The following is a 26234-nucleotide window of genomic DNA, read 5'->3' on the forward strand; positions in this document are numbered from 1 at the left end:
AAGAAATTTGAGTATTTATTAAAGACTACACACATTCAGCATATATCATATTGGGCTCGTCTATATAAGCCCGTTAAACTAAGTAATCATCAAATTGTCTGGGCCTGCTCTTGTTTTTCATGGCTGAGAGAGAAAGAGATGGTTTGAAGTTTGAAGGACAAGCCTCTTGCGATAATGCTGCTTTCAAAAGCCAACATAGGTTACTGTATGTTGTAATTGGAAATGGAGCACTTTTTTAGTGCTATAAGAGTACCTATTCTTTTATTAAAAAGTAAAAAAAAAATTTGAGAGAAAATAATTATAAAGTGCAGAGATAATGTAATTATATTACTTTTTTTATTCATACTTAGTAAATGATGTACTGATCAGTGTTTGATATTCCCGCAACACTGATCAGTTGTACTATCTAAAAATAAAAATAAAAATATTTTCAGTATTCTCATTGTACTGAATACTCAATATATCATTTATTAAATATGGTAAAAACGCATAACATGCAACTTTTAATGTCCACACATAGATATAAAAAAAATTGGTAAAAATATATATTGTTCTAAGTAACAAATTGTGGATACGCATCAAAACATAGATGGATTCAAGGCTTGTGTTACATTGCAAGGGATAATTGGTACAAATTATAACGCAGGCATCCATGATACAATTGGATTGCTATATAGTTTCAGTTCAACCTTGAAGCAAAAAAGTTAGAATTATCCCTATTTTCTCGATCATTTTGTTTCTTATGTTTTTAAAAGGGATCTCTCAGAGTCCAACAAACTCCAATATTGCGTAATAGGCAATTAAGACCGGAAGCGAAACAATCATACCGAAGATCACCCTGATAACCAGAAAGTCCAAAATGTTAGCATACACTTCATAAAAATTGCTGCAGGAACAATATTATTAAGTTCTAAGTATAATTAGAGGTGTAATTGTGTAAATTTGTGTACATATTATATAATAATGACAATAACTATGATTAAAAAAAAGCATATATATATGGTTATTCATATTTGTAGATTCTCATGCAATTGGTAATATTGTTATTACTTTTGAATGGTTAATATGAAACTTACGCAGTGCTAAGAACCTCCGGATGCACTCCATATTCTTTAGCGTAAATGAAGGATGTGATAGATTGTGGTACTGCTGCCTACACAGATAGAGTGAAAATTTTAATAGAATAATAGAATATCCTTTTTTTTTTATCCTAAATGAATTTTAAACCTTTTTTCTTTGTGCCAAAATTTTCTTTTTTTATTCTAAAATGCTTATGCCAAATGCAAGAAAACTTTACCAACTGGTTTATTTATTCTAGTTATTTTGTGTCTTTAAGCATCACACATTACCCGCAATGCTTTACAAAAACAAAAGGATAATAATAAAAATGACATGCCCTTTTTTTTTTTTTTTTTGATAACATGACATGCCCTTTTTAGTATATAGTATGTGCTACATTTATACCATATTCCTCGCCGTCTTCGTCCACACCACCTGTTTCTTTTTTCTTTTGTTTGAACTAATTTATCATATAAGAATATTAATCAGTGACACTGATACTTCAAAGTGTTTTGGTATGTAGTCAGTGGTCACTGTCACATACCAATATAACATCACTGAAGTAATTAATTTAATTACTCAAAAAGTTATTGTGCTTGTTGAACAATATTCCTAGAACTCCCAATCAACGTAACTCCAATTACAAATTTAGTATGCTACTATAAATTCCAAAAACGTAATATGTCAACTGAAAATTACTTGCAATATATAAGCAAGTAGATTATAAAATGACTCAGACGAATTCATTATTTGTTAGTTAGATATTGAAAATACAATAAAATGAATTATGTAAAATATAAATAAATGAAGGAAATTGATGCTTACACATTTTCTATGATCGGTCAACGACATTTAAATTTTTTATTAGCATGTATTATTTGGTTATTAAGTTTATATTGACAAATATAATACCAAGTTCTTAATAAAAAAACAATTTATATATCGTCAACCTATATAAACATAGTGTAAGAATTTGGTGTGCGAGTATCGTGTTTGATCAATGAAATACCTGAATGATGGCGACTCGTAAAACATCACCGCGCAATCCTACAACAATTGCACTAATAGCCATAGCTGCTGGTCCCGCAATGAACTTTAAAACCAAACCAAACACAGTCAGACTTGGTCCACACGAAATCACCTTCTCCTGAAGTGCCATGAAAATACCTGCATGCACACATACTCACGTCACATACTACTCTCAACCTCTTAATTTGAAATTAGCTAAGTACCACAACCAAGTTTAATTAACATAAAGAGTACATAGTGCTAATCAAGAAGTCACTAAATACATGATCAATATATTTATATATATAAGTAACTCACTTACCCATACTAAACATGGCAGTGCCCGTCCCTGCCTTTGACATGATCAATACAGACCCCTCTATCATGCTTGGCATCTCCAAATTCCACCTACATATACATGCACATTACATTCTCACACATAAATAACGTTTGACAAATAAAAATAAAAAATAATATATATAGGATGTAATTTCTCATGTTATATGAGGCAATTTGTATCATACAATACACAAAAAGTAGATGAGATCTACCAAGAAGAAGAGAGAGAAAGAAAATAAGTGGATCTCGTCTATTTGTTCTTGTGTTGCATGAGACAAATTGTCTCATACAACATGAGAAATTATATATATGTAGAGGAGTGTTATATTGACAAACTTTTTTTCTTACAAATTTACAAACTACACTAAGTCTGACTAGTCTGGACCAAGTCTCTCCTATTACGAAAAAGACTTTATTTTTTCTTCAGAGAAAAACATTGTGGGATCCACCATGTTTAAAAAAAAAATCAAATTTTTTTTGAGTCAACAAGAGAAAAAATAGTTTCTCCAACAAAAAGATAAACTATTCTCCCATATAGAGGTGACAAAGTGGACAGCCCGCCAAAAAGTGGGTCGGCCTGCTTTTGAAAGTGGGTTGGACGGCCCGCCAGGCCAAACTAATTTTACACTTGAAAAAAAAAAAAAAACACAGCGCGACGAGTTGACGGGCTAAAGGCGGGGTGGGTTGAACAACTTGGCCTGCCCCGCCGAGTCCGTTTTGTCACCTCTACTTCCATATATATATATATATATAATTTCTATGTGTCCCATGAACAAATAAACAAACATATAGTCAACATTAATGATATAGGTATACAAAAACACATGGCCGTGAAATTAAGAAAAATAGTACCTGCTGTTAGAAATGAAAGCCCAGGAAACGCCAATGACACAACCATAGGTGTTTGGGTTCATTATAAGTTTGATCCACACAAGCTTCATCAACTTGAAGAAAGGAGGCTTACTACTAACAGTAGTATCTTCTAATACCAATTCCTCATTCACATCCAAAGCTACAGTAGTAGTAGTTGCCTCTACATCTTTCCCTTCTCCACCTAATTCACCCGTCATGTTTGTTGTTTTTGCTTTGGATTTCAAGGTAGTGGTACCCTCGATTCCCGCTCTTCGAAACTCCAAGACAAAGAGAAGCAAAGTGAGCCATATGATAGCCTGCACAACCGAGGCTTGAACAACTAGGTCAACCCCTAAGGGTCCATACATAGCCTTAACCATTGGCACACCCACAACAAGAGCGTTTGTAAGAGTGCACAAAGAGAAGCTTGTTATAAACCAACAAGAGCTCGCTTTGCTACTACACTTGGCCCAAAGGGCAAGCACCGCCACTATGACGAACTTGGATATTGTGTCTGCAACGATAAACATGAAGTTCATCTTGAAAGGATCGATGTGTGCGGTGAACTGGAAGGTGAAGAATGGCAAGGTGAAGTAACACACAAGCTTATTTATTGCATCACACTGTTCCCTTGTGAAGATGTTCCACCACCTTACTGAACCATACCCTAACACCAGAGCAAAGTAGAGTGGCACCACCGCTACCACTACCTTATACACATCTTCCAACCCTATCATCTGCAAGAAAATTATGAATATTGGACAAAACTTACTTCAATATATTGATTATTTTTCTTTCTAAGGTTTTCAGTGTAGCTAGCTAACTATAGCAGTAAGAAAAAATGCATGTTCAATCAAGTAGTAATGGAGTGTTTATATATACACATACACTTGCAAGAAAGGACAAAAAAAATAAATGAACAAATCAATAATTTAATTTAGTAAGACTATTTCAATATATTTCAGGGCGAACCCTGAAACAGCAGTAATATTGTTCCTTATAATCGCAAGATTATAAGTTTCGATCACAAGTTTAAATTTGGAAAACAACCTCTTTGAAAACTACGTACAATCAATTCTCATAAATATGCAGCCATGGATTTGCCATTTTATTTCAATATATTCCATAATAAATGTGTGTGTGGTGTTTTAAAGGCATCAAGGGTTATATGCATACACTTGTGGGAGGACAAAGAGTAAATAAATAAATCAGTAACTTTTCTAGTGACATCATTTCATTATATTCTATAATCTATGTGTGTGTGAGTGAAATTAAGTGGGGTGATCAAATGACGTTACTTTTCGTGCATGTTTTAGAATTGTCAATTGATAATAATTTTAGATAGAGACATGGGTTGGTGGACGTTCAGAATTGGATTCCATGCATATAGATTCTTGAGGAGTGACATGAGTGTATCATAGTGCATGCAAAATTTTTGTGGTTGCTTTCGCCACTGTGTTTTGTTAATTTGCGGTCACCAATTTTCGATCTATATACGGAATAAAGAATGAGGTGCAGCTAGCAATTATTCCACCATCCTTTGCAATTAGTTTTTAGAATTTCATTAATTATTGGCTCATTGGTTATTATTCTTAGCATAACACGAAGTGGGTATTTAATTGAAACATGCTGCTCCAATAATGCAAGCATCCTAAATTCCAGCTTGTGAATTATACTGCCACTATTATTATTTTTTTTTCAGTTAGAAGGTGACAACACCAACCGATACCAATCTTGAATACAGTCAACGAAGCTTTATAAATAAAAGTTGAACATTGGTTTGTTGTGCTTCAGCATCAATATCTGATTCTCATCTCGATCGATCATATAAACAGTCGAATTTTCACATCTATATATGAGGCAGGTTTCTTTGACATTGGTGTCAAATTTGAAGTTTGACACCTCATCTGAGAGCCGTTAGATCCAAAAAGGTTCCTTACCATTGATCTTTTAGGATGTAACGGCTCTCAGATGAGGTCTCAAACTTCAAAATTGACACCAGTGTCAAAGGATCCTGCCTCTATATATATATATATATCGAAATATAATTTTTCATGTTGCATGATAATCTTTGTCTTATGCAATATATGAAAAAGTGAACGAGACCCATTTGTTTTCTTTTTCTCTCTTTTCATTGGTGGGTCTCACTTTTTACACTTTTTTTCTTGTGTTGCATGAGACAAGTTGTCTCATGCAACGTGAGAAACTATATCCCATATATATATATATAGTGGCGGACTCAGAAAATTTTATTTATTTTTGTATATTTAGTGGTGGAGTTGCCCCTGAATTTTTTTTAAAATAAAATTTTAAATGCATTAAAAATATAAATATAAACAAGAAAAGAAAAGAAAACTTCATAACATAAGAAAAAAAAAAATCAAGAGTCAACCAAGCTATTACAATTGAATGATTATAAAAACATTTCTCGATTACAATAGAATACAAAAGCATTCATTTACCGGCAAAAAACAAAGAATACAAAAGCATTATGCATGGTAAAGACTAACCAAACCGAAGGCACAGTCATAGATGCTTTCTGAGATAGAGAGAGACAAGAGAAGTTTTCATACCTTGATACCAGCCTACCAGCGTCCGCCACTTCAGTCTACCACCAATCGTCCAATCCTTTGAGTTCTGAGAAGAGGAAGCGGAGGTTCGAAAGTCCTAATTTTACAAATTAAAACTAAATAAAGAGAATGAGGGGAGAGTCGGTGAGGGAGGGAGGGGGAGAGTCCGAGAGGAAGAAATCTTACTTTCGAACAAAATTGTCTTCCATGAAAGATACATGTGGTTTATCAAAAAAAATATTAAAAACAAAATGGAGTAGGATATTGTAATAACCAATTATGATTACTACCAATCAATTTCACCATTATATTTATTTTCATCTTTGTATGGTTATGATTCTTCATATTTAATACTTTATATTTATTTTCACCCTTGTATGATTATGATTTTTCATATTTAATGCTTTCACATTAAATATGGAAAATTATAACCATACAAATATGAAAATAAATATAACTATTGGATCAAAATAATCGATCTAACAGTAAAATTGATTGATAGTAACCTTAATTGGTTGTTACAATATTCTACTCCAATTAATATTTTTTTAAAAGCATGTTGGCAATAAATAAATAAATAAATATATTAGTTATATTTTAAAAAAGGTAAAATAAAATAAAAATCAGAGTAAAGTCAGACATCTGTTTTCATTCTTTTATTAGAGTTATATTAGGCCATAAACTCTAATATAATTGTAAAACTCTAATATTTTTTACGTTTATATAACTAATAACTAATGTAAACGTTAAAATCATGATACTATTTCCCGCTGTAACCCATGACGACGATGTTAGCATATCTGTGAAATTTTTATTTTTTTTAAAAAAATTTCTGTCTGCACTTGCAAACAGTTGCCCAAGTATGGGTTCGCTAGCGTGTATATATGCAAAATAAGGTTGTTGAATTACAATACGTATCGCGTATCATTTAATTGATTTATTGTATCATAAATCGTATCGAATCATAAAATACTAGAATATAATAAAAAATATATAATATAATTAATATCATATAGATCCAAATTTCAAAAAAATCAAATAAGCAAAATACATAAGAAATTAAAGTGCAAATTAGTTATTCTCCTACTCATCAATCATTAAGACTAATATTATCACTATCAGCATCTATCAGTGATATAACTAATTCATCATTCTCTTCCAAAAAGGATCTTTTTGATTTTTTTAATTTAAATAGCAAATCAAATCTTTATTTTTTTATATATATTAAAAATTAAATTTTTTGATTTAATGTTTATATCGTATGATACATGTATTGTATCATAAGATACAGTATCATATCGCTGGGCTTGTGAATCGTATCGCGTATTATAAGGTACTAATAACTATGATGCAAAGGTTTCCGAGATATATATTGGTGTAAATTCAGAAAAAATAAAATTATATATTACATAGCGTTAGTTGTAATGACTTTATGTACCCAAAAAAAGCAATGACTTTTTTCCCGTCTAATTAAATTGAATGATAAGAAACATATTAAATGGCTTAACTGTACCATATCAAGAATAAATTCAATTTCTGTACAGAAAATTATCAATTTGATCTTTGATTATTTTTATTGATATGGAACTACTTAAGAATGTACAATATTCAAATTTCAAGCCCAAATAACTCTTACATAAAAAAGTGCATTAGAAAAATATAATATAAAAGTCATGAAAAAATCATCACTCATCAACTTGAGCTTTTAAATAAAATAGTTGTTTATTAAAAACGTCTCCTTATTTTTTTTTATTTTAAAATGTTTCAAAAATAAAAATAAACTGATGATAATAAAAACAATTCAAACACACCTAAGTGTGTGTGCCAAATATACATGACCACCAATGAATTAGTTGTGTGGAGCTGGAGCTGCATTCGTATATATAATCACAGGGTGTTGAAGTTTAAAAGCTATATCTCTTCTTTCACTACAAAAAACATGTCGTTTAGCCACATTTATAAATGTGGCAAAATGTAACAAAAAACGTGGCTAAAAAAAACTACCACATTTTTGCGAAATGTGGCTAATCCTGGCGTGGCATTTATTTAGCCACATTTTTCTTTTCACTTTGCTACTGCTGTCATGAGTGTGGTAGCATTATTTTGGCCACGATTTTTGTGACATTAGCCACGTTAATAATGTGGCTAATTTGTAGGGAGAGAACAAAAAAAAATAATACATTTTTATTTTTTTATAATATTTCACTACCCAAATTATAATTTTTTTTTTGATACATAAATGATCCACAATAGCAATCTATTAATAAAACAAAAACAAGAAGAAAAATACAAATTGCAGGCATCCAAACTAATATAGAAAATATTTTAGCAATAAGAGATATTTCATATGCTCAATCAGTATTACTCATTCAAACTAACAGTTGAAACATTCCAAATTAGGTTATCAACAAGGGCTAAAGACAAATATATGAACATTAATCTTGGGGGCAAAATCACAGTATTACAACATAATGTTCAATACCATAAATGACAGTGTTTGTTGAGGGCCAATTCTTTTACAGATTTCTCAAAGATTTTCACAGGATTGAGAAAATTCAATTCACCAGTGAAAAAGGAAGACCTACGCAGACACCATGGTTAAGGAAGCAAATACCATATAAAGGATGGTCTCATAATCATGATGATCGCCATATAAAAATTGAGGTATACTAAAAAGTACAAACAAATATAATAGACCCGTTAAAAAATACAAACAAATATAATAGACCCGTACCGAAAGGGTATGTACAATGTAAGCTTATTCATATCAACCTAAGACACCCTAAGCCTCCCCCTTGTGAGCCTGCAATCTTTGCATTAGAGAATACGAAGCAGCACAGAGATCCGAGAAAACAAATTGCAGGCTCTGGACCCTTTGAAGATCAAACAGATACTTTTCCTCATGAGTTTTGTAAAGCTGTCAAAGATATTAACAGAGTTTGAGAATATTATGGTAAACAATTAGAATTATCCAACTAAGTCACAAATATAGGCATTCCTCCAAGCATAGAAGCATAATAATGGCATATATTCATTTATAACAGAGAAAAATATAATTAACAAATTTCAACATTACATCCGTGACCATTTGATCCAAGATTGTCTAAGACAATGTGTGATCATTTCTGAGACCAATGAATTTTAATTGATAAATTGGAACCACCATCAATCCGTTAAAAAAAGATGAACAACATCACAATAAGATGAATGAACGTTATAGATGTAAAAATCAATTTAGACACAAACTACGTATATACCTGTGGTATAGTTAAAGTAAATATATTGGGCAAGAGAAAACCTCCATTTTGAGCTGAAATCTTTACCAAATGACCTGAAATTTTTATGGAGTAAAGTAGACCTCTGGGACTTCAAAATGATATAAGATTTGCCTCCTTTGGAGGTTTGTAGATCCAGAAATAGATTTTTTGAAAACAGTGGACATAGATGACACATGACAACATTTTCTTGATTTTTTTTTACCTAGAGTTGGTTCCAACTACATGTATTTTGATATACGAATCCCAAGAATTTGAATTGGATACCTGAGGTCTGAGATGTGCAGCTATCAAGTTGGTTGTTCAGATTGAAGTGCAAAACAGGGCAGTCGAATTACATCTTGCACAACTCCCTGTGTGTTTGCTCAATTGATCTGATATTTTAGAGGCATATAATACACTTACCTAGATTTGATATGCAATTGGAACCAACTTGTTTGGAGGTCTCTAGGACGAGATATCCATGGCTGTTCAAATCAGTAACCTATGACAGCAATTGAAACAATCTGTCAACTTCCTAAGGGAACTGCAGCCACTAGGTATTCTCAAACAGACTATAAATTTGCAGAATTATAGCTTAATGAGTCAGCTTTTTAATGGCACCGGTTTCACCAAATTCCGATACTCCTAAGTCCAGTTATGCAATCATTTAAAGAAGGTATTCAAACCAAAAATGTTGCAGAAATTTTCAGCTAGAACCTTCAATATAAGGTATGACCATATCTAGATTATATAACAGCTGTTGTTACACAATGACCACAACATTTTAGGAAATCCTTAGTATATACTCATTAGTCCAGAATTCCTCCAAACCATATGGGTGTACGCCTCATAACAGAATTTTCCACAGCACATAGACATACACATCAATTTGGACTATTTTTCATAACATATATCACTTGATGGACATCACATGTTCATGCCAAATGATTTAATTTTCCAAGCCATCATGGTACATCGTACAATATCTTAAAGTACAACACTTTTTTTTTTCATGGGTGCATAAACATAGAGCTCAAATCTTTTGAATACTGTACAAATTGGAAAATTAAAAAGAAAATAAGGAAATGCTGAATTACGGTGTGAACACCATGAGCCTTATTGGCAAACCATTACAAGTAGTTTAAAATTAAAACAAGCCGAATATTAGACATATAGTTGTCTATCACCAGTTAAGTGTGTTTTTCAATAGAAGGATACTATATCAATTTAATTGAATTGAATTCAATAAAATTTGGACCAAGGGTTCTGTAAATCATAAAGTTAGTTTTCTATTTTTTGAATATGTCATAAGCGGCAATTCTTTATTCTTAATAGCTAACAAGGAAGGGGTAAGCTTGAACAATATCGTGAACTGATAGTTAAAACAAACTACCACATACCTGCCCATTACTTTGTAGAGCAAATGTGATAAGATTTCCAATAAACTGCAAAACAGGTTTTTTAAACAAACTTAAATTCTAATTTTTTAATTTAAAGAAACAGAAACAACAAAGCGATCAGTCTTGAGTAAAAAAATAATATGATCACCTGGTGTAATTCGTACACAGCCTAGAATTCGCCATTGAAATCACCAACTACGGCACCTTAATGCATGCTATAATCTGTAGCATGACTGCGTGCAGTGGAAGTGAGATATGTTCCCTGACAGGTGAAACTAAGAATAGTAAAGATACAAGTGACTTATGACAATTTGAAGGAACTACAGAACCTTGACATGTTACATGTACCTGCCTAACCCATATTACATGTTACAAGTGACTTCTGAGATCAAAGTATGTAATCAATACTCGAACAAGATAATTAAGATAAAAAATCTCAATAAAAAAGAAGATGAAGTATTTCTAGTAGAAAAAAACATTCACTCATAATCATAGGCCAAGAACCCCAAAGGGATTAGATATATTGCGTTCCTCAAAGCCACCAACGCTGCTCCACCCAGATATATCAGCAAGAGAGTACATCCTAAACCTAAATGTTCCAGACACATGTCAATAATTTAGAAATTTTAAGTTATAAAACCAAGAATCATATAGATCATAATTTAATTTAGTAAGTTGAGCAATTATTAAGAGGATATAAAATTGTCCATTATCCACACAACACATAAGCTGATGTATCATAAAGTACAGCATCAAATATATGGCTCGTTTAAAGGAACAATAGAAAATAGGTAATCTTCCACAAATACACAAAAGAATCTCATAATTTCACACAGCCAAAAGAACATTGCATGCGACAAGGCACAAATAATTGTATTCACCTTATAGGAAAATTCTCCTTGGCCAATTTGCTAATAATCCAAGTCTGTAAAATCACCAATCAACCATGGGGGGAAGAGGAAGAGGGGGAAAACAACGGGTGACTTGTCATTTGAGGTATATAATCCATCATAAATTTCCAAGTACAAACCATAGCCAAGCAAAGCTTACCTGAGCCTTTGTATTTACTTATGTAGAAAGATAACAGAAGCTTTGTAATGATGATAACAGAAGCAACGATCTATGACAAAAATAAAAAATAATCCAGAAGCTTTGTAATGATGATAACAGAAGCAACGATCTATGACAAAAATAATAAATAATTAACTTTTACCAGAGACAAAGACCTTTGAAAACTATAAATCCTACCTGCATGCAATAAACAAGATACCAAAAAAAAAGTCCCTCTTCAATCACCGGCATCTGATGAACAAATTCGTGTAATCCATTCCCCCATTAACATAAATCAGCTTAATTAATAAACTAAATTATAGAAATTTGGTCATATGTAACTTAATTAATAAGCATATTTTAATTAATAAGCTTAATTAATAATCTTTCACATAATATTCTGATTGACAAAATAAATCAACATACAAATACACTGCACAAATACAGAGGTAACCAAAAACCTTCCGATACAATTACCCCAAAGCTGTTCCAGAAATAAAAATAAAAATTAAGAGCATTGAGGGATATCTTATAGAAGGAATTAACTAACGATGACGATGAAGAAGAAGAAATATCAGCGCTTACAATAGGGTGAACACGCATGGTGGATTTTCACATGTGCCGAGTCCTCTTTTTTCTCTCCTCACCTCGAAGTGCATCCATAGCCAGAGCCTTGCATTTTCCCCCTCGATCCCACCTTCATAACCAGCAACTACCATCAATACCACCTTAATTCCCCAACCATGCACTGCAGCGAAACCCTAGATCCACCCAAAACCCTAACTCCAGCAGCATCCTCGGCCCCTCAAACAAAAAAATCAGAAACCCTAATAATGCTCGGGAGAACTCGAAATCGAATGCGAATCAAAATTTCTCAACACCGCGATAATCAGGAGAGAATTCTTTAGCCGGCTTACAAACTTGAAAAAGGGAAGTGCAAAGAATTTTAGAGAGAGAAACAGAAGATAATAGATTTGAAGAGATGAAGGTGTTTTGTATTCCTCCATCGGAGAAGTTTTACAGACGAAGGTGAAGAAATGCTGTGATTAAAAGGAGGGGAAAAATTTCGAAGTTGTGATTGCTGGAAATGGAGATCTGAAGAAAGATGGAATAAAGAAAACTTCTAAATTAAATTGAAGAATGAAAGAAACGAAAGAGTTGAGTTTTTGTGTTTTCGATTTTACTCAAGTCAGAAAAAGTTTTTTTTTTGTTCTAGGGTCATCTGGGACGTTAAAAAACAATGAGAAAAGATAAGGATATTTTTGTAATTTTATGATGATTTCATTAAATGTGGCAAAACACATGTAGCTAGACACCGCTTTTTTTGTAGTGTTTATTCCAATTTATTTGTGACGTACATGCAAAGTTGCTTGATATTTTTTGTCTAACTAGTGCATGTTTGATATGATATTACGTGTCGTCAATATAATAAAAGACAATTGAATTATGAGCAATTTAACTCAAAGAAGCTCAACTCAACTCAACTACAGTTTGGTTTTTTCAATCCGATTCTTGAATGGACCGTGTTTCCTTTATTCTTATTACGGAAACATGCACAAATTTTTTTTACGTTCCGATACATGACAAACTAGCATATGCCTATAAAGAAGAGAGCATGTAAAGCGTAACTTTGGGTATAATTTTATGTATATGTTGGGTGTGGCAGAATCAAATTAAGGATGGATACAGAGAGATAAGGAGAAAGCGAGAGATCATGCCTATGATGTTATCTTCACGTAGCTTGCTCTACATATTTGTTGAAGGAAAGGAATAGAATTTTATTCAAGCTGAAGGCGTAGTGTGTGGACGCAACACGCAATCTAACTAATTTAATTGTTAGAATAATCTCCATGATCTAAAGATGAAATTAGATAACGAGATTCGGCTTAAGTGGCATTAATATGAGTTCCATAATAGATGAACTGTCAAAAGAGTATGTTGGAAAAGGCCTTTGAGCATAGAGCTGGATAATTGATATGTCACTCAACTTGGGATTAGTTCCATATTGAGTCACCCCAATAGGGTGATTAGAATCATGGAATAAAAAAAATAAAATGAAATTCGATATCATCTTCAATAATTTAGGCTTTAATGATGAGCCATCTTCATATCAATTTCTTTTGAAAAATCTATCACTTAATTAGTTGTTCAAAAATTAAAGTATTACCATATCTTTTTTCCATCAAATTAGTCCCTTAAAGATATAAAATTGTCACCAGGTTTGTCTATATATATGGAAGACTAAAGTAGTGTGATTAGTGACATAAAAAGATTAATTTGTAATAATTTTGTATCTTTCAAGGGACTAATTTAGTAATAAATTTTTTTTAAGGACTACTATGATAACATTTTATTTTTAAAGGAATTAATTTAGTGATAGTAATCTTGAAGGACTAATTAATATTATATAAGAACACCTTAATCTTTGGAGTTCTAAATTGAGTGTTTATTCAACCAAATTAATTTATATTAACCGTTGATTATTTACCCGGGTAGCCACCTCTCTACCCGGGTAAATAATACAAGCATTTTTTCAGAATTTTGAAAAATACCCAGGTATCCCCTTAATTACCCGGGTAGAAATTTTTTTTCAAAAAGTACCCGAGTAGGGAGGGGGCTACCCGGGTAGGCTTGATGGTCAACGGTCAAACAGAGACAGATTGATGTTATGTTTTCTAGAGAGGTTAAATTTTTGAAATAGTTTATAATTAAAGTTAATTTGATAATTAATTATTAAATAAGAGCTACCATGGTCAAAAAGCCTACATATTGTTTGGGCATATATATAATCTCTTCGACTCCCTGCTTGAATATTCTGGTTTTAGTCTTCTTCTTTGTCACCTTTTGGTAGAATGCAGACTATCATTGAGCCATTGCTCAAGTATGGTGTACCTCTTGCATTATTTTGGCTACTATTTTAATGTTATAATTGTGTTATTATATATGATGTCGAAAATGCAGCTAAACAGAAAATTAGGATTTTTATAAAAAAGTAATCTTTCGGTTCTCAATTTTTATTAACAAAATAGTATAATTCAACTCCTAGAATAAGGGCTATAAGTAGGGGTGATAAACGAGTCAGGGGCCTTTGACTCGGCTCGTGAAGGCTTGCGCTTACATGCCTAATATTGGTAATTTTTTCTAACACGCTAAATCAGGCTTTTGTTATTTACAAAAAAAAATAAAAAATCAGGCTTTTGTTTTTTGTAAATAAGGCCACATGCCGATAATTATATTCGTAACAGGTAACAGGCTTGGTAAGGCCGACACATTTAATCACAGGCTTAGCCTTTTAAGATCAAAGCTCGACTCGGCTCGGCCCGTTAACACCCCTAGTCATAAGCACCTTTTTATAGACTAATTACAAATTGATTCAAAATTCAAAAATTCTAAAAATAAAAAAACTTCCTAAAATAAATATAACAGTAATAAATAAATAATTATAATTAAATCATTCAAAATACATCCCAAATCTTATATCTCAAATCACGCCAAATGTGTTGCTTTCCTTTTCTTGCCAAATAAATTAAAATCATATCTGCTGTTTTATTGAGACTTTGATTTGATCGTAATTTGTTATACTTTACATCATTGCTTCTTTTAATAATTGAGCCATACTTATTGGACCAGAACTCTAGTTGACTCTGAGTTTCTTGAGTCAATGGTTGGGTCATATGCAATGGGTCAATTGTAAGTGTATCAATACATTTAATAGAAATTTTACTGCATAAATTAGAGACCTTAGGCTAATACATTGTTGATATGTCATTCATTATGCTAATTTATAATTTATTTATTAATTAACAACCTGTCAATAATTTTCCCTTTTTCCCTACAGCTAATTGGGCTCATTCCACTATAACTGTTACCATCGGCCTGCAAGAGGATAGCATCTACATCACCAAAAGTTGAAAAGGCTACGATCCACTTATATGTTATTAATTTCGATCCGTTAATAACATGGCTTTTAAATAACAATTAAAAATTATTAACTATGACTAAATAAAATCCAAAACGTGTTAGAATATAATTATCTTCAGGAAAAACTTCAAAAAAAAAACTCTTGTAACTTTTCTCATAATCATTTACCTCTTCCTAAAATTTTGAATCATTTCCTCCCCTCACTTAAGGAAATAAGTGGTAAAAAAAAATTAAGTCAGGGAGTAAATGATAATTTTTTTTTTAAATAAAGATAAATTATTCAAAATATTTATGAGAGCGATAAATGATAATTGAGAAAATTTTCCCTTATCTTTATCACTACCACCGCATCAAAATCATTATAAACTATGGGTAAAATATTTCTCTGGTGAGCCTAAAACAACGTTATTTTTAGAGCAAAAATCAAGATATTTTTGTAATTCTAATATATTGCAAGGTTATATTAATCTTTATCATTATAATTTTTTAATCTTATAACCCCAAAACAACATTATTTTGAGCTTATTGAAAATAACTTGATACTCGATATATGAAGAAATACTTTTCCCATAAACAATTCACCCTCACAATGAAAAATGTTTGTCCTTTCCTACGACTATTAGTGTTGACTATCAGCTCCAACACCGATAAGACGTGTAACATGCATGTAGGGCCATTTGCATGAATGATTGTCAATAATTCTCAAATGTTTTATTATAACTCAACTTGCCATCATGACCACATGTTGGACCGCTCAAAGATTAGGTCAAAGTTTTACAAATTTACAACACAAACCAATCACGTTTGCTAGGTGGTTGAGTGGATGACTATTCTTCCAAAATCAATTACAGAAAACGAAAGTTCCATTATGGTTGGTATCTGGATGATTATGTTGAAAATGACATTGTCTTGAAGTGGAACCCAAAATGATTATGTTCATATCATATACATTTAAGCACCCAATAGGCGACAATATATAGCCACAAAATTGGCATTAATCAATATTTCTGACAAGACATGACCATCACCTTAAAAAGACATTATTCTGATTATTTCATCATCAAACTTCCAGACCAATAGTTTAGTTCCTATCAATTTCTTAACCCCCAATAGTTCATTCTACCAAGTTTGTCAATGACAGATTGGCTTAATAGACCAATCCATATAATTTCCCAGGTCATTCAATCATGTTATAACTTATAACTAGTTCAAAATCTCCCTCAAAACAAATGTTGTAATTTTTAGGAAAACATCACCAACCAGTGCCTCTGAAGGAATAGTAGTGATTAACTCCTATAAACTTACCTTTATGGTTGGACAAAACAGCTGCTACCCGAGCTTCTTGAACAGATATGGCTGCATTAAACTGAACTTTTAAACCATCTTTGAGGTTGGTGAGCCATGTTCCCTGACCTGACAAGCAATAAGATGATTTCATCTCAAAATAAAGTATGCAACTAGTAAGATGTAAGGATCATTGGAAGAAGTAATCTCTTCCTCTGATCACATACTATTCCATTGAAGGTAGAAGCAAATAGTTTATTCATTTCACGTACACACTGCCCATTCCTTTTTATTATCAATTAACACAAACTTAAATAAACAACCATAATCCACTTTCACTCTGACTATATGAGATGATTGAGCACCAAAGAGACAAACTGCTAAAAGAACTCATGGAAAAAAATTGGAAGTTAAAATTCAACACTGAATTTCATTTCCAAACCCCTCTGAAGATGATCTATTTGCTGGAATGAATGCTGTAGGAGGTTTGGTTACACCAGCCAAAATATCAGCATATCCCACCACACCAACTAAAACTTCGTCGCTCTCATCCTCAGTCACCCAAACATGAGTTGCCCTGTGGGATAGCATCTGAGCCATGACAGCAGCCAATGAACTAGTGATTTTACATGTCAGAGGCGCGCTTCTACCCCTATACATGCTCCTTGAACCAAAACTATGACTTGAAGAATCACTGAAGAATCCAATACTCCTGCTACTGAATTTCCTTGGTTTTCTTGAACTACCATTAGCTAAATTATTGTCTCCAGCAGTTGAATTCACACAGAACTCAGGCAGTGACCTCGAGCTAACATTATCTTCAACTCCCATAACAAACTGTCCGGCTGAGAGATTGGCTAAAGCCCATGCTGCGCCTAAGTAATCACATTTCCATAACTTACATGCTGAAATTTCTCCAATGATCTTACACTCACCATCTGGTGTGCTTTCTATTACTGCAACTGCACTGGGATCTTGAGGAAGCTTCTGAGTTGCTTCAATGGCTGGAGTGGAAGATTCAATATAATTGTAGTTTGAATTAATTGCTCCAAGGGCAGCAATGGAAGTGAGAGGAAGTGGAGCTAGAGCTCCAAGACAACCAATGATAAAACGGAGTACATCTTCTCTAGAGAGAGAGCAATACTTATCAGGGATAGGTGCACAGGAAGATGAGGGGATTCGATTAAAGTTTGCAGATAGATTGTTGTTGCTGCTGCTGCTGCTAGGAGTTTCATTATTCTTGAGCCACTTGCCATAGTAGATAACTGAGAATCGTTTACTCATGCCCTTCCATGCTACACTCTTTGGAACAAGCAAACGTTTCACACCTTGCTTCATCATGTCCAGTGCATCTATCAACCTTAATGACAGGAAATAAATAAGACATTTAGAGTGTGTTTAGCAAATTAGAAAACTGAATCAGGACTGTTCAAATTAAAACTAGTTATGAAAATCTATCTCAATTTAAACTAGCTTTAGAATAAATATTGTTTGTCTAAATTTTGTTTTGAATTAGTTTTAATATCAAGTAATGTTTATTAAATTTCTATGTCTCTTTTGAATTTCTGATAAAGTGCAAACAGAGAAAGGAGGTGAGAAATAAGGAAACTTTTGATTCATATAAAACCTGGTTAGCTTAAAACCAGACAAACATCCCATAAAAATTTTTCTTTGTTACTTTGTTTTTCCATAGTAAGGAAGGATGTTGATCACGCACTTGCAAAAGACAAGGCACTAGATATACACTTTAGAAGTTTCAATTATCTTATTTTAGCTTTGCCCGGCCTCTAATAAAGTATGTGTTTGGTTTAGCTAAAATTATGAGAAATAATTGCTTTATAAGCTGCCAAAAAAATGATTAATTTCCTCAAAATAAGCTAATCCAAACAAGCACAAATACAATAATACATTATATATTTTTTACATTAAAATCTTAGGACAAAGTGGAAGAAAACTATTTGCATTTGAGAAGAGGTAGAATTTGTGCTATGCTATTGTTTTTTCTTTTTCTTCTTCTCCTCTCTCTCTCTCTTTCTCTCTCTGAATTTTTTTTTATATTTTTTCAATTTTTCTGTTTTTATTCATTCATTCATTTATTTATTATTATTATAATTATTATTATATATCATTTTTTCTAATTTATTATTCATTTTTCTTTATTATTTTCTTGCTTTTGTATGGGTTGATCGCCATCCTAACTAGTTTGTAATAAAGGTAACGTTGATAATGTTGTACATATTTTACATAAAATGCTTCACCTTTGTTCATAAAAAGGAACAATGGCCACTGATTCAAGGCTTTAGTCCACATATATTTAGGATCATATATATGGTCCCTAAATTCTATAGAGACAGATAATGAATAATCAATATCCACACAAAAGTAAAAAAGCAATGAGACACACATTCTTGCAGGGATCTCGGATGCTGGTGTTGCAATCCTCTGATCCTAGTTGCCTAGATGAAAATGATGTTGTACCAAACATTTCCCATAGATCTCATCTTTGATATCAAGATAAATCACAAGTTCCCTCACCAAAACACACACACCAACCATGTACATTACATTCTTATAATCAGTATACCCAGAGTACACACTTAACATTGAATGCTGTTGCTCCATTGAACTGCTACTAAAACAATCCAAAAACTCACTAATAGGCTAATAGCACAAACCAGTTAAAGCAAAGCTAAATTCACAATAACTCAGCAAAAATCACTAAAAAGGTACAACTTTAAACCACGCCAACAAACATATGGTACAGAGATTGATAGAACCCCATTCTATTCTTGCTAAAGCAAATGAAAAAGTGTACTTCAGTTTAGTTCATATCTAAAAGTAATTGAAATAGAGGTGCTGACCTTGTTGCAGGGTCAACAAGCCTGAGCAGAGAATTATTTGGAACAACAACCTCAGAAACAGGTGTCTTCAAGGCCTTATCCTGATCCTCCAAACACTGATTCTTAGCCAAAAACGCAACTATGTCAAAGGAACTAAGGATGCCAATAAACCTCTGCTGTCTCATATCACTGTTCTCAATACCCACATGAGATTTCTTCTTCCAGATTGGTATGCTTCCCTCAGGGGATTCCCCTATTGCCCTAATCGCAGATTCCACAGTCTCAGTCTCATGAAACTCCACCAACTCCGGTTTCCCCACCGTCAGATCCCCCACCACATGGTACACAAACACCGATGCCATTAAAATTCAAAAGGGTGTTCGGATTCACAATAAAGATTGAATATTTTTCCACAGAAAAATTACAAAAAGAAAACAAAAACCCAACAAATAATACAGAAAAAGTCACAATTTTTTGTCTGTGTGAAACAAAAGTGATAGCTATAAGAGGGTATGGAGGAAGATGAGTAAAAGATCAAGAGCAGTAATGAGTGGCCTGTGAAGGATCAAGTTGAGAAAGAGAAAAGCAGAGAAAGGGTTTGAGATTGCATTTGCCATTGCCATAGAAGAAGAACACGAAGGTTAAGGCCCATCAATCAGAGGCTTTTAAACTTAAGACTCGGTCAATAAACAAATACCCAGATTTGGCTACGTGCTTTCGGAGATTGCAAAAGCGAAAAGGAACGAACTTGGATCAAGGCCTCATGCGGAGGGAACCTGAGAGAGAGACACAGATACAAAGAATGTGTACGAGTGTGCGTGATGAACTGAACCATATAGTAGAAATCATGTGCCATCAAATTTTATGTAATCTCCAAAAAAAATAAATAAATATGTGCCACTAAATTATTTTCTATATATCGACCAAAAAATAAGTTTTGTTTATTGAATTATTTGTCTTTGGTAGTTGAGTTTTAATTTTTTTTTTTTGGATTGTTTGGTGGGTGTTCATACTACTGTTGCCATGTGTAGATTAGATTATCGAGTGTATCTGTGTATGAATTAATTTACAAAAGTAGTTAGTTTTAAATATTTGTTAGATTTTAGTTAGGTCATAGGTGTTCTTACTTACATATATATGTTAGATTGATACTAGAAAAAAAATATGAAACACACAGATAAGATTAGGTGTCTGCATAAAATATTAAAAATAGGAAAAAAAATAAAAGAGAAAAAGATAGTAACAAAATCAATGAAAAAAAAGTGTATGTACTTTAAAAAAATATATTCTTATATTTTTTATCCCTTATAACTATATATTTTGAGAAATATATAGTTATAATATGAAAGTTATTTTTTTTTCTTTTTAAAAACTTGTAAAGAGAATTTTTTTTTTTTTTTTTCATATTGCAACTATGTACTCCATAATAAAGGATGATACGGAACAAAATGATATAAACTTATATAATTTAAAAATACACACTAAACTCAAATCAATGAAAACAAAATAAGAAAGAACACAAATCAGGAGGCCACAAAAAATCAATGATCATTTTTTTTAATATATATATTTAAACTGATAAGGATCATTTACTAATTGATTTTTTTTTCAAAAATAAGATTCACTAAATCAATTCATAAACCTACTAATACTTGTTTAGAGGAGTACATTTTCTTTTTGTCTTTTTTTATTCAAGCATACTAAGGTAAAGGAAGAAGATGAAAGATTCGATTTCAGATTCTTACAATCAATTACAAAACAGTTAGCTAAATGAACTAGCTGAGACCTTTATAAAAAATTCCTTAAAAGATAGCTCGATAGTTATAGTTTATTAGAATCACACTAACGTTATTTAGTGACCGAAAATTATCATGTGAAACCTAATATCATGTCATTAATGTTTCAAAAATCAGATTTACATTATGAAAACTTTTAGACCACAAAATTGACAGCTTATCAATTTACTAAATCATGTCAAAAATTACGCAATCTGTACGATACATATATAAGTCCGCATCTTACATTATGTGATGAAACAAATATAGTAAATAATTTGCAACACTCAGGGGGTATAAATGACCCAACAAACTTAGAATTTAGTCTAAATAGATAAATATAATATTTTGACTTTTGAATTTAGTCTGAGATATTAGTTTGATGTAGGCCATGTTATAAGTATCACCTATTAATTTATTTAAATATATCATGCCATCATATCTATAAAATAAATAAATAAATAATAATTTTAATTTAATAATATGATATAGGTTGATATATGAATAAAATATTTATTTGTCATACTCATATTATTAATTTTTTCTTTCTCCTTTTTCATAATAAAACTCACTTACTCTTATGTGAATGTAGTAGAAAAATATTGTCTGTAGTAAAAAAAAAATATTTTTCTCAAACATGAAAGTATAAAATTTTAGAAAAGATGAGAAGACGGGAAAAAGTGAAGAATAAAGCGTTTGGCAATTGGCATATGCCAAATTTGCAATTCGAAGTTGCAAGTTACAACACAAAAAGGAAGAGGAGAGTAGAATCGTAGAAAGCAAAAAGAATTAACTCAAATGGTACAAGTTTGATTCCGTTAGGATTTTGAATTCAAGTTCACAAAAAATTTCTTTTAGAGAACTAGGCAGCTAGTCCTATGATAATATTAATATTTTCAATACGAACAGAATTATCTTCTACGAAAGAGATATGTGATTTATAAAAGGATTTTATAATTTTCATATTATACGAGAATAAGAAAATTCTTGTGTCACATAAACAAAAACAAAAAGTTAAGTGGAACTCATATATTAAAAAAATGTCATATGTGTGACGAGAATTGAAAGGTGTCCAAGAAAATTTTAATTCTCGTAGTTATAAAACTCTTTATAAATAATTTTTGAATAAATATTTTTTTGGTCCTTAGAAAATTTTACGATGTCCGTTTTAGTCCCTAGTAAATAAAAAAGCTCATCGTGATCATTAAAAAATTTAAAATGAACCCATTTAGTTGAAATCGTAGTCCTCACAAATTTAAAAAAGACCTATATTAGTCCCCACAAGGATTAAAATGGGTTCATTTTGAGTTTCTTAAAAACCACGATAAACCTTTTTATTTGCTAGGGACTAAAACAGGTATTGTGAAATCTACTGAGGACCAAAAAACACATTTATTCTAAATTTTTTTTGAGTAGAATGGTAAAAAGAAAAAGAAAAAAAGGTGACGCAGAAAGAGTAAAGTGTGGGAACCAAGCACAGGGCAAAGCCACTTTAATTTTTTGATCAAATCTAAACCCTCTCTTTGTTGCACTCTTCACTTTATCAGCGTGACACCACCAACCCAAGACCAATGTAAGTTGTTCTTCATCCTCTTTTTTCTTCTGTCTTTCTTTCTTTCTTTGTATTCATTCCAATCTTCAAAATTTGCACCAAGTTCCTCTCTTTACATCTTCTGTTGCTTCAAACTCTTCTTTCCCTTCCTCAAGATTGCACCTTTTACTCTTATGGTCATGGGACACACCATACCCCTCCATAGCTTTTGGCATCCATTCACACTCTTCTGTCTGATTCTTCTGTCTACAAACCCTTCTCACTCAATTGACATTCACCCACAAGACAAAATCTCACTTTTAAGGTTCAGGTTATGGATTCAAGACCCCAACCAAAGCTTGTCCAACTGGGTAGGGTCCAATTGCACTAGTTGGACTGGAATCACCTGTGACAACAACACTGGCAGGGTGGTTTCCATTAACTTGACCAGTTTGAACTTGTCAGGCCAAATCCACCCCAGTTTTTGTGACCTTTCATATCTTAACAAGGTGGGTTTGTCCCACAACAACTTCACTTGCCCTCTTCCTGTTTGTTTTGGAAACTTGCTTAACCTCAGAGTCATTGATCTCAGTCACAACCAGTTTCATGGTGGAATACCAGACTCTTTCATGAGGCTTAGGCACCTTACTGAACTTGCTTTGAATGGGAACCCTGATTTGGGAGGTTCACTGCCTTTTTGGATTGGTAACTTCTCTGCAAATCTGGAAAGGCTTCATTTGGGTTTCAGTTCATTCAGTGGAGGTATACCTGAGAGTTTGCTTTACTTGAAGTCCCTCAAGTATTTGGACCTTGGAAACAATCTATTGTCTGGTGTTCTGGTTGATTTTCACCAGCCTTTGGTTTTTCTTAATCTTGCTTCCAATCAGTTTACTGGTACTTTGCCTTGCTTTGCAGCTTCAGTTCAGTCTCTAAGTGTGTTAAATTTAGCTAACAATTCTATTGTGGGGGGACTACCTGCTTGTATTGCTTCCTTTCAAGCTTTGACTCATCTAAACCTATCAGGGAACCACTTGATGTATAGAATATATCCAAGGCTTGTGTTCTCTGAGAAGCTTCTTGTTTTGGACTTAAGTAATAATGATTTGTCTGGTCCTATTCCCAGTAAAATTGCTGAGACCACCGAGAAACTGGGCCTTGTTCTTCTTGACCTTTCTCACAATCAATTCTCTGGTGAAATTCCCTTGAAAATTACTGAGTTGAAAAGCTTGCAGGCCTTGTTCCTTTCTCACAATCTTCTTTCTGGAGAAATTCCTGCTAGAATTGGAAATTTGACTTATCTTCAAGTCATTGATCTCTCACACAACTCTTTGTCTGGTACCATTCCATTCAGTATTGTTGGTTGCTTTCAGCTCTTTGCTCTGATACTTAATAACAACAATCTTTCTGGGGTAATTCAACCGGAGTTTGATGCATTGAATATCTTGAGGATACTGGATATAAGGAACAACAGGTTTTCCGGTGCTATTCCACTCACTTTGGCTGGATGTCAATCTCTGGAGGTTGTAGATTTTAGTTCCAATGACCTTTCTGGATCGTTGAATGATGCAATAACCAAATGGACAAAGCTCAGGTATCTTTCTCTTGCTCAGAACAAGTTCAGTGGACCTTTGCCTAGTTGGTTGTTCACATTTGAAGCAATAGAAATGATGGATTTCTCACAAAACAAGTTTTCTGGCTTCATACCTGATATTAATTTTAAGGGGAGCTTAATGTTTAACACAAGGAATATCACTGTTAAAGAGTCATTGGTTGCAGCAAAAAGGGTTGAACTGAGAGTTTCAGTGGCTGTTTCTGATAGCAATCAACTCAGCTTCACTTATGATCTTTCCTCAATGGTTGGAATCGATCTATCCAACAATTTGCTACATGGGGAGATTCCAAGGGGCTTATTTGGCCTAACTGGCCTAGAATATATGAATTTGTCATGCAACTTTCTAGATGGACAGCTTCCAGGTTTGCAGAAAATGCAGAGTTTGAAAGCCTTAGATTTGTCACATAATTCTTTGTCAGGACATATCCCAGGAAACATTTCTAGCCTTCAAGATCTGAGCATCTTGAATCTGTCTTACAACTGTTTCTCTGGATATGTTCCCCAGAAGCAAGGGTATGGAAGATTTCCTGGTGCATTTGCTGGAAATCCAGATTTATGCTTGGAATCTTCAAGTGGAGTATGCGATGATGGAAGGATTCCATCTGTGCAAGGAAGTTCTTTTGGGGAAGACAGGATGGATGGACCAATATCTGTGGGTATTTTCTTTATCAGTGCCTTTATTAGTTTTGATATTGGTGTTGTTGTTCTCTTCTGTTCTGCTCGGGCAAGAAGTTACATTCTCCAAACAAAAGTTTGATTTGATGCTTGTGACAATGACAAACTTTCTCCTGCAAATTCCATTGGGTAGCTTTTTTCTCGTTTCAAGTAAGCATACACATTCTGTGATTAGGAATATGGTCTGGCCATCAACTTCATAGGTGTTCTCTTTGCTACCAAGTCCTCTCTACTCATCATTGCTGAACAAGTGTTCCAGAATTGACAGGACCAAAATGTCATGAGTTGGAAAAGGTTTAAACAACACTTTATGTCTCTGGCCTTATCTATCTGAAAAAAGACTATTCCTGCATAATTTAGCCGAGAAAAGAAAAGAATGGATGGCTATGGTGATGATTTGATCCGAGTAAAGACAAGTCCCGCATCATTTAGTTGGTTTTTCTCTTTTGCTGGAACTTGGTTGCTCAAATTTAAGATGCATCATCACATCCATTCAGATACCATGTTATTTATGTTCAGAGGGGACTAAGCAGGGAACATGCCTGATGTATAGTCTAGTTATGGTGAAATTTTGATCTTGGTTGTCAAATTGCATATTTACAAGCACGTTTACTTGGAGAGAACATGTATCATTCTAGATTAAGCTAGCTCTTTTTTGGGGTGGGAACCGAGACTTCCCTGTAGTATTTAGACTGCAAATTGATGTAGTGAAGAGTGGTAAGTGCAGACATGAAGATGAAATGTGTAGGTTCTCATAAATCTAAGCTTTTTACTGTCTTCATTGCCTCCATCTTAATACTGTGATTTTAAATAATATTCTCACGAAACTTTTTCATTATCGACAGGAACGAGGTTAGTTGACTTAGTTTTGTTGTCAAATGCTTAATAAAAGATTTAAAAAAAAAAAAATGTAGTTTACGAAGCCTCCTTTCAGCACCACAAACCGGAACAGTGTAACGCACATTATTAATGTGATTAATAGAGGATTGAGGAATGTGATAATGTTAGCAAATGAAAGTACAACTGTACAGAATGGACGAGTAGAAAGAGAATCAATAAAC

The 26234-nt window shown here is 32.9% G+C and overlaps 3 protein-coding genes across 5 annotated transcripts; 1 reads left to right on the top strand and 2 right to left on the bottom strand.

Moving 5' to 3' along the window:
• Positions 1 to 572: 572 nt before the first annotated feature.
• On the bottom strand, positions 573 to 4409 carry LOC133301738 (auxin efflux carrier component 5). 3 transcript variants are annotated; one of them, XM_061501432.1, is made up of 6 exons: positions 4309 to 4409; positions 3259 to 3995; positions 2390 to 2475; positions 2069 to 2226; positions 1077 to 1153; positions 573 to 838 (listed from the first exon to the last, which is right to left on the bottom strand). In XM_061501432.1, exons 2-6 carry the CDS (start codon positions 3993 to 3995, stop codon positions 763 to 765), a joined length of 1134 nt encoding a protein of 377 aa, XP_061357416.1. In that variant the 5' UTR covers positions 4309 to 4409; the 3' UTR covers positions 573 to 762. The 3 variants fall into 3 exon arrangements, with proteins under 3 accessions (XP_061357416.1, XP_061357417.1, XP_061357415.1); XM_061501433.1 differs by lacking the exon at positions 4309 to 4409 and having other exon boundaries at positions 3259 to 3439; positions 3515 to 4299; XM_061501431.1 differs by lacking the exon at positions 4309 to 4409 and having other exon boundaries at positions 3259 to 4299.
• A 12021-nt stretch (positions 4410 to 16430) lies between these two features.
• On the bottom strand, positions 16431 to 20420 carry LOC133301734 (CBS domain-containing protein CBSX6). Its single transcript, XM_061501426.1, has 2 exons — positions 19602 to 20420; positions 16431 to 18100 (listed from the first exon to the last, which is right to left on the bottom strand). Exons 1-2 carry the CDS (start codon positions 19940 to 19942, stop codon positions 17158 to 17160), a joined length of 1284 nt encoding a protein of 427 aa, XP_061357410.1. The 5' UTR covers positions 19943 to 20420; the 3' UTR covers positions 16431 to 17157.
• Positions 20421 to 22943: 2523 nt separating this feature from the next.
• Positions 22944 to 25980, top strand: LOC133301735 (receptor-like protein CLAVATA2). Its single transcript, XM_061501428.1, has one exon. The coding sequence runs from the start codon at positions 23081 to 23083 to the stop codon at positions 25253 to 25255; it is 2175 nt and encodes a 724-aa protein (XP_061357412.1). The 5' UTR covers positions 22944 to 23080; the 3' UTR covers positions 25256 to 25980.
• Positions 25981 to 26234: the final 254 nt, after the last annotated feature.

This window comes from Gastrolobium bilobum, unplaced genomic scaffold (assembly GCF_033153095.1).
Source record: "Gastrolobium bilobum isolate Gb01-03AN ecotype WA unplaced genomic scaffold, APGP_CSIRO_Gbil_v1 utg17158, whole genome shotgun sequence".
NCBI lineage: Eukaryota > Viridiplantae > Streptophyta > Magnoliopsida > Fabales > Fabaceae > Gastrolobium > Gastrolobium bilobum.